The sequence below is a fragment of the Spermophilus citellus genome (assembly GCF_964194105.1).
Source record: "Spermophilus citellus genome assembly, chromosome: 17".
Lineage (NCBI taxonomy): Eukaryota > Metazoa > Chordata > Mammalia > Rodentia > Sciuridae > Spermophilus > Spermophilus citellus.
Genome location: NC_138199.1, coordinates 14,230,725 through 14,238,681, shown reverse-complemented (window position 1 = coordinate 14,238,681; position 7,957 = coordinate 14,230,725). Strand labels below are relative to the sequence as shown.

The following is a 7,957-nucleotide window of genomic DNA, read 5'->3' as shown; positions in this document are numbered from 1 at the left end:
GGTAGGGCGGGTGGTTTATCTAGGGGAGGGAGGCGGAGGTTGAAGGGATTAAAAAACCGGGTGCGCCTGCGCGTTGCTGACAAGTTGGAGGGGTTCAGGTTTTGTGAGGGGCGGGGTCACGTCTGCGCGTCATTGGATGGGTAGGTGGGACAGAGGGTGGAGATCGGGGAGGGTCTTTGCGCTTGCGCAGTGCGGGGGTGGAGGGCGGAGGAGCCGGAGAGCACGCTTGCGCGGCTGTCATAGGGCTGCTTGGTTGGTCAGTGGGGAGTCGGCGCCTGCGTACTAAGACCCGTGTGCAGCAGCGGCGGCGGCGGTAGAGGCGGCGGCGGCGGCGGCGGTAGCGGGCTCGGAGGCAGCGGTTGGGCTCGCGGCGAGCGGACGGGGTCGAGTCAGTGCGTTCGCGCGAGGTGAGAGCGGGCAGGACGCGCCTGCGCGGAACCTCTGCTTGAGCAGGGAAGGAGAGATGGAACTATACGGGGGTCGGGGAGGGGGCAGAAGGGAGCGGCGGCCACCACCGCATGGGTTTGGTCGGGAAGCGGCGCGAGGTATGGAGAGGCGCGGGCGCGCGGCCCGGTTGGCGCGCGGGGTGACGGTTGGGGCCGGCCGGGTGACGTTGGAGCGACGCAGGGCGGGGGACGGCGAGCCGCGAGGCCGCCACGCGGGAGAGGCCGCCAGGCGGCTGCTCCGGGGAGAGGGCCGGGGGCCAGATCAGCCCCGTCGGGGCAAGGGTCCCAGGGTCGTTGAGGACCGGGCACCGCGCGGCCACGTGAGGTGGGGGAGGGGGCTATTCCGTGAGAGCGCATGTGAAGGGGGGGTTGGCGGCTGGCGGGGGGAGGGGAGGCAGCGAGTCGCCGGCCTGGCGCAGCGTTTGGGGAGGGGGGCACTCGCGGCACCGGAAGTGCCCCCCATGGCAAGTTGCCCTCGGGGTCGGAGGCCGCATGGCCGAACGTGGACCGGGTCCGCATGGCAGCGCGGGGACCCCTCCCCCCAGGTCCCGGCCACCGGAAGCCCCGGGCGGCCACATGGTGGGCGGGAGCCGGCAACCCCCGGCGCAGGGAGAGCTCGTCTTCCCGGGCGTCAGAGGGAACCTGGAATTTTGGATAGTGGGAGAACCTTAAGGACTAGTTTTCGATCACCCCGGAGGGCCAGCTGCAGGCATATGTTAGCGTTCCTCAGCCTCATGGGCGCCTGGAGCTTTTCTCCCAGTCTTCACGTGAAGTGAGGCGGTCAGCCAGGTGTAAGTGGCACTCTTAGAACTGCGAGGCCGGAGAAATTGGGAAACTTGAGTGATTGGACATGAGTTCCCCTCCTCTCTAGGCACGTGCCGACAGCGCCTTAAAGTCCGGGACAGATGAGTTCCCCACCATGATATGCTGTCTTCACTTTGTCACTAGTGGTCTTCCTCGTGTCTAGTTTTGGGAGTAACTTGGTTTTAGAGTTCCTAATTCTCAGCCTAGGGTGATTTTTACTACTCACTACTACCAACCCTTTGCTTTCATTTTATTGTCATTTACCACCCCCTACTCTCTCACTTTCTGACTGCACAGGACGGGCCTAAAAAGTCGACAGCACCGATGCATCCTGGGAAAAGTGGGCGGGCCTTCGAGGAGAGGCTGGGTTCCCTTTGGGAACCGAGATCGAGGTGTTTGGCAGGGGGATGGTTTAGGAAACTACTTTCACCCCCTTGACTGCAAGTGCATGTTGGAGAGGCGGGAATCCCCCAAAGAGGCCTTGTGGTTTCCTGTACCAGTGACTGGCTTGTGTGTGGATAGGGGTGGGGGGGTGTAACAGCCGGGTGGGGCCTTGTCCTCCGGTTTCCACCCTCCCCCCCTACACACATTAGCCCCACCCTTTTGCTGGCTCATAGCTGCTCACCTAATTATAGCTCTGGCTAAGTGTGGGGAAGAGGGGTGGTTGGTTTCAGTGGCAAGTAACACCTGAGTCCTCCCCACCCCAGGAAGTAGGACTTTCCTCATCTCAGATTTGGCATCTTAAGTCCCTGGACCTTTCCTTTCCCAAGTACCACTTGAACGTTAATTTGGGGGAGGATCCAGCTATTCCACCGTTACTTACACACACCAGTTCTCCAGTGTATTTGACCCCAGTCAGTAGTTAGTCCAAGAACTTTGACTTTTATTATAGGTGGGTAGTGGAATAAGGGGTTGGGGAAAACAGCAGTGTTTCCAGAGAGAAATGGAATAGATTAGAGGTCCTGTTAACTTCTATCTTTCCTGACCCCAGTTCTCTTCTTGGCTTTAGTTGGAATCGAAGCCTCTTAAAATGGCAGATGATTTGGACTTCGAGACAGGAGATGCAGGGGCCTCAGCCACCTTCCCAATGCAGTGCTCAGCATTACGTAAGAATGGCTTTGTGGTGCTCAAAGGCCGGCCTTGTAAGATCGTCGAGATGTCTACTTCGAAGACTGGCAAGCATGGCCATGCCAAGGTTAGACTTTCACATGTTGCCTTCCCCACACCTCATATATACATAGGGCTTCTGGCAGCAAGCTGCCTTCAGTCCTGACCCCTGCCTGTCTTTAGTTGTGTGTGGGTTTTTGTTTTGTTTTGTTTGTTGTCTTAGTCCTTTTGTTTAGCACTCCGCCCTTATACCCATTCAGACTACACCTGCTCCCAGCCTTCAGCCTCCTTTTGTACCCCCATCATTGTCTGGTAGTCCTTTTTCTCCATCTTTGTGCCAGTCTCTTGACATTTCTTCATGGTCCTTTGACTTTTCTTCAGTCCTTTATGCTCTGGCTGTTCAGCTGTTTCTTCCTTGGTCTTGGCATTCACTTTTTTTGTTTCTTCCTTGGGCCTTTGTTAGGTACTGTTTACATCACTATGCTTGGTGAATTTCTCTGGTCCTAACACAGACTGTAGCATTCCCTTGAAAGGCTCCAGTGTGCTTGAATTTTCAAACTTCTGCTTTTCAAACTGCTTCTTTCTGCAATTCTACCTTTCCCTTTGGAATTCTGATGCAGTCTCCATTTATCTCTACCTGCCCGTGCCCACTCCTTGAATTCCTTGAGCCTCCCTGTTTTCTCTGGTCTTAGTGTTCTCACTAGTGCTTCCCTTGTCACCTCAGAGTTTTTCTTTTTCCACAGAAGTTAAACCTGATTCATTCTCGTTGAATTTCTTGTGGTTTTATTGACTTGACATTGGTCCTCCTAATGCGTAGCTCTTTCTCTAGTTTTCTTACTCCCTAACTACGTAGTTCTTTTTGATCTTGAAGTTTGTTTTCCCCAATTCTTTTAACAGACTTTTTCCCCCTTCTACCTTATTCTCAAAATTCTCAGCCCCTTACATGGGTGTCCAGAAACTCTTCCAAACTTTTGCCAAGGATTCCTTCTATACCCCTAGGCTCCTAGCATTCTCTGTCAGTGTTTTTTGATAAGGTAATGGACTTCCCTACACCTGCTCTACCACCTTGACCTGTGGTGGTCTTTTAGCCTCAGAATTTGTTTTTTGTTTTTGGCTTTAGTATTTCTTGGTTCATTTCCTACTTTGCTTGTCTTTGCCCTGACAAGGTAGACTAACTTCCTTCATCAGCTAGTAACTACATGAGCCTTTATCTCCTCCGTCCTAGAGTTGGTTGGGTTTCTCTTTGTGATGCATATACACAGGTCCACCTGGTTGGTATTGACATCTTTACTGGGAAGAAATATGAAGATATCTGCCCGTCAACTCATAATATGGATGTTCCCAACATCAAAAGGAATGACTTCCAGGTATGTAGGTGTACAGGATGAGGATGGGTTAGTGGTTCACGGGTGCAAAATACAGATTGACCAGAAGTTGTGGGAGAGGAGGGAGAGGGTATTTGATATTTTGCTCTTGTTCCAAATTGTTCATCAGACCCTTTATCCTCAGCCTACCTGGGCCTGTCTTCAACTTCCTTCTCTGTTTGCCCCCAGCTGATTGGCATCCAGGATGGGTACCTATCACTGCTCCAGGACAGTGGGGAGGTGCGAGAGGACCTTCGTCTGCCCGAGGGCGACCTCGGCAAGGAGATTGAGCAGAAGTACGACTGTGGAGAAGAGATCCTGGTATGCTGTTCTCTTCTCCCTTGTATACTCAGCTTTGCTGTTTCTCCAACTTCAGGTATCTCCTAACTATCCTTTTTTCTTCTCCAGATCACGGTGCTGTCTGCCATGACAGAGGAGGCAGCTGTTGCAATCAAGGCCATGGCAAAATAACTGGCTCCCAGGTGAGAGTGACAAAGCCCTCACTGTCCCCCTTTACGTATTTTGTTCTCATCAAATTTATTTCTGATCTTTTAATCATGCCAGGCTTGCTTTCTGTCCATCCTGGTCCTGTTCTCTCCACCCTTGTTGAAGGTATTAATTATTCTGTCTTAACTTGATTTCTCTCTTACTCAGGGTGGCAGTGGTGGCAGCAGTGATCCTCAAGCCTGCAGAGGCCCCTCCCCCAGCCAGGTCCTGCTGTGGCTGGACCCTTGGCTGGACGACTCCTACACAATTTATTTGACGTTTTATTTTGGTTTTCCCCACCCCCTCAATCTGTCGGGGAGCCCCTGCCCTTCACCTAGCTCCCTTGGCCAGGAGCAAGGGAGCCATGGCCTTGGTGAAGCTGCCTTCCTTTTCTCCCCTTGCACTACAGTCCTGGTGGGGGAGAAAGGATGGGTACTGCTTGTGGTTTAGTTTTTTTTTTTTTTTTTTTTAATTCAATTTGGAATCAGAAAGCTGTGGATTCTGGCAAATGGTCCTTGTGTCCTTACCCCCCACTTGTCCTTGGTCTGGTCTCCTATTCCCCCATAGCCCTTTAATTCAAGCACCAACCCTACAGAACAGGGACCAGCCCCCTCCCCTGCCTGTATCTCTCCCCAAGTCCCTTCATGTGGGGAGGGAAGAGGAGTAGAGGGGAGGGGACCTGCCCCCTCCTCAGGCATCTGGGAGGGCCCTGCCCCTATGGGCTTTACCCTTTCCTGCGGGCTCTCTCCCCGACACATTTGTTAAAATCAAACCTGAATAAAACTACAAGTTTAATATGAAGCCCCCCAAGTCAGCTGCTTATTTGAATTAAATGGGTATTTGTTGACTGGAAATAATTGGAAGGCAGAATAGACTTGTGAAATCTACCAGCCATCCCCCCCACCCTCCAAGCAGCCTAGGCATATTCCAGACAGCTGGGTGGGAAGTGACACAAACAGCAGCAGCCAGGGGCAGTGGCAGGTAGATTTTATTGGCCTGGGACATAAAGGGAAGAAAGACCCTCACCCATGGGGGATGGAGGGATGGGGTTGAAGGCATAAATTTGATGGTCACTTGTGGTAGAATCGCGGGTTCTGGCTGTGTTGGATGAAGGGGAGCCGAGGGCCAGGTTGGCTGGTAGTGGCAAAGCCTGACTGGATGGTGATGAAAGGAGGGTCTTGTCAGTGAATATACCCTCCCTTCCACTTAACACCCCTGCTGATACACACACTGAAGGAGGAAGGGACAACCAAAAAGTGTAAGCCACCTATCCTGTTTGCTTGGTAGCGTTGGGATATTGGTTACCATCCTTACCTTTCCTGCTGGTTGCATCTGCACAGGGAGCTGGGGGGAGGCAAGGAGTCCAGGGGCTGGATGCAGAGCCTGGGGGTGCATGGGGCGCAGGGAGGACTGCAGAGGACAAAGTTACCTGAAGCATACTGGGGCTCCCCTTAGCCTAGCCCTTCCTCCAACCTCCCAAGGCCTTTTACTTACTGAGTCAGAGAAGCCAGTCTGCTGGTTAGCATGCTCCATCTGCTTTTGCAAGGATAGGGCACCACCAGGCTGGAGGAACCCTAGGTGGGGAAGAGAGGTATGTGAAAGAAGAGAATGAGGCAGGTGGGACCTGTGGAGCTAGGGGTTCCTGCCTAGGATATTATCACCTGTTTGGGTGGGCTGAAAGTGGCCATGCACGGCATAGGGCTGTGGCTGTGGCTGAGATAGGTACTGCACTGCAGGAAACGCTGAAGGCGCTGAGGAAGGGAGGAGGCATGCCCGTTAGAATTTACTTTTGCTCTACCCTTACCTGTGGGCTTTCAGGAAAGTCATCCCACTCTTCCCATTACTCACCTCTGAGCTGCTGACTAGGACTATAGGCTGGCTGTGTGGGTCCATAGTGAGGTGGGGGCTGAGCAGTCCCATAAGCACCACCTGGGCTGCCTTGGAATTGCCCATGCTCTGGAGTTCCTGGGAAGGCAGCTGCTGAGCCCACATAGTGCCGGGTCTAAGGAGGAAGGTGAGAACTGATTGTAAAGTCCTTAAAAACAAATTCAAGGACTTCTGTATACATCGTTGCCCTACTTGCCCTTACAATAAGTGCTTGGTTATGTTTGTGACTTGAACACTGGTGACCAGGATGCCTGGGATGAAGCAGTAAAGAGAAGAAATAGAGCTATACGCTCAAATCCATTTTTCTCACCGTGAGTACTTGGGGTCCAAACATCTGTTTAGCTCTGTCAGCTGCCATGAGGGTGCCTGGGCGATTATGTCCTCCAGGGCTCCCTAGAAAGGGAGAGGGATTTTGTGATGCCTCAACCTCCAAGAGGAGCCACTTTCTGTCAAATGGTTTCTTTAGTCTTTACCCTGCATGCTGAGGAGGTGAGTTCCGGTGTGAACAGTCAGGCTCTGCTGGTATGCAGCTGATGTCAAAGTGGTCAGGTCACTGGAGTGAAAGGAAGGATAGGTGAAAACCAAGGGCAGTTACCCCCTTTTTGCCATTAAACATTGATTCTTTTGTTACCCAATCCACCTTATCCCAATTTTACTTTTAGCTCTCTGATCCCACCTCTGCTCCTTTCGCCTCCGTTTTTCTTCTTCATGTAAAACTTTCTTGAGCTGCAAAAAAAGTTGGTGCTTCTCTTCCTGTAGGGCCAAAAGCTTTTCCTGCAACTTGAGAATCTGGAAGGGAAGGGGAAAGGAGGTAAGACAGGGAGAACCAAGGGGAAAAGCCAGAGCTTGGAGCAATCAGGGACAGCTTACTTGTTCCTTGGTCTCCTCTAGTGACATTCTCTCTTCCATCTCCTTTTTCTTTCTTCTCTCCTGTTCTTCCTTCATCTTCTGTTCCATCATCTTGTCCACCTCTTCCTCCTCTAGAAAAATCAGCCAAAATGAAGTGGCAGGGTGGTGAAACTAATGTTTTACTTATCCCGCCATTATCCCACCACTTGTGTACTTGGCAGTAGCTCTCCAAGGTCCTACCCATCTCTGGCTTCTGGAACTTGGACCAGGCCTCTACTCCCACACTAATGGGGGGCTGTTCCCTCCCTCCCTCTAGCTTCGCCTGCGGGCGCACTGCTCAGCCCGTGGGTGGGAGTAGTCCTGGGGCAGCTGAGACACCTTAGCCATGCGTATGATCTATCGCTCTGGCCCCAGCTCACCCTGCCGCTTGCGCTCCCGCTCCATCATGATGTGCCGGTGCAGCGCCCTGGCCATGGCGTTGGAAAGCTTGGGACGTTCCAGGAGCGCGGGCATGGTGCTGTCGGGGGCGCTCGGACCGCGGGCGCCCTGCTCTGTCACTGACTGCCAGACCTCAGACGGTGCCTGCAGGGAGGCAGGAACTTAGTGGAAACTGAGCCGGGACGAGGCGGAAGCCTGTCGGTGCGGTCAGCTCTCGGACCGGGTCACGTGTTTCGGGGGCACGCAGCTCCGCCGGGTCACAGCCCCAGCGCATGCTGGCGGCACAGGGTCCATGGTTCGGTGCCCCCGCCCCTCCCTCGAATCCCCGGGGCATCGACCCCTACCTACCCACCTTCTAGATGCTCTCTCCGCGGCCTCTGGCGCGCCTTGGCCTTAGCGTCACATCCGGCGGCCCGAACGAATCCTTCCGGAGTCAAGGCGGCGACCGGCCTTGCGGGTTGGACAGAAAGGAAATGCGGAAGCGCGCGGGGACGGATGCCCGCGAGTCCAAACTCCGTTGTGGCAGCTGGGGTCTGGGCAGGCTCCGGCTGCGTGCCAGCAGCCCTTCATTTCATC

The 7,957-nt window shown here is 53.8% G+C and overlaps 2 protein-coding genes across 4 annotated transcripts; one reads left to right on the top strand and one right to left on the bottom strand.

Moving 5' to 3' along the window:
* The first annotated feature begins 207 nt into the window (after nucleotides 1–207).
* On the top strand, nucleotides 208–5,008 carry EIF5A (eukaryotic translation initiation factor 5A). 2 transcript variants are annotated; one of them, XM_081270183.1, is made up of 6 exons: nucleotides 208–407; nucleotides 2,260–2,445; nucleotides 3,620–3,724; nucleotides 3,911–4,042; nucleotides 4,130–4,203; nucleotides 4,376–5,008. In XM_081270183.1, the coding sequence occupies exons 2-5, from the start codon at nucleotides 2,281–2,283 to the stop codon at nucleotides 4,190–4,192; spliced, it is 465 nt and encodes a 154-aa protein (XP_081126309.1). In that variant the 5' UTR covers nucleotides 208–407; nucleotides 2,260–2,280; the 3' UTR covers nucleotides 4,193–4,203; nucleotides 4,376–5,008. The 2 variants fall into 2 exon arrangements, with proteins under 2 accessions (XP_081126309.1, XP_081126310.1); XM_081270184.1 differs by lacking the exon at nucleotides 208–407 and adding an exon at nucleotides 626–771.
* GPS2 (G protein pathway suppressor 2) lies at nucleotides 4,653–7,879 on the bottom strand. Of its 2 annotated transcripts, XM_081270181.1 has the most exons (11): nucleotides 7,734–7,879; nucleotides 7,363–7,525; nucleotides 6,965–7,074; nucleotides 6,771–6,883; nucleotides 6,568–6,647; nucleotides 6,405–6,487; nucleotides 6,056–6,209; nucleotides 5,869–5,958; nucleotides 5,702–5,781; nucleotides 5,522–5,617; nucleotides 4,653–5,361 (listed from the first exon to the last, which is right to left on the bottom strand). In XM_081270181.1, exons 2-11 carry the CDS (start codon nucleotides 7,454–7,456, stop codon nucleotides 5,278–5,280), a joined length of 984 nt encoding a protein of 327 aa, XP_081126307.1. In that variant the 5' UTR covers nucleotides 7,457–7,525; nucleotides 7,734–7,879; the 3' UTR covers nucleotides 4,653–5,277. The 2 variants fall into 2 exon arrangements, with proteins under 2 accessions (XP_081126307.1, XP_081126308.1); XM_081270182.1 differs by lacking the exon at nucleotides 5,522–5,617.
* Between the last annotated feature and the right edge of the window lie 78 nt (nucleotides 7,880–7,957).

What these genes read in the sequence shown, in the direction of transcription:
- EIF5A (XM_081270183.1), top strand. Translation starts at nt 2,281, where the DNA reads ATGGCAGATGATTTGGACTTCGAGACAGGAGATGCAGGGGCCTCAGCC. An exon ending in GCAAGCATGGCCATGCCAAG is followed by an intron (nt 2,446 to 3,619) that starts GTTAGACTTTCA and finishes GCATATACACAG; the next exon opens with GTCCACCTGGTTGGTATTGA. An exon ending in ACTGTGGAGAAGAGATCCTG is followed by an intron (nt 4,043 to 4,129) that starts GTATGCTGTTCT and finishes TTTCTTCTCCAG; the next exon opens with ATCACGGTGCTGTCTGCCAT.
- GPS2 (XM_081270181.1), bottom strand. Translation starts at nt 7,456, where the DNA reads ATGCCCGCGCTCCTGGAACGTCCCAAGCTTTCCAACGCCATGGCCAGG. An exon ending in CGGAGGCGAAAGGAGCAGAG is followed by an intron (nt 6,648 to 6,770) that starts GTGGGATCAGAG and finishes CTTTCACTCCAG; the next exon opens with TGACCTGACCACTTTGACAT. An exon ending in TTGGACCCCAAGTACTCACG is followed by an intron (nt 6,210 to 6,404) that starts GTGAGAAAAATG and finishes CTTCCTCCTTAG; the next exon opens with ACCCGGCACTATGTGGGCTC.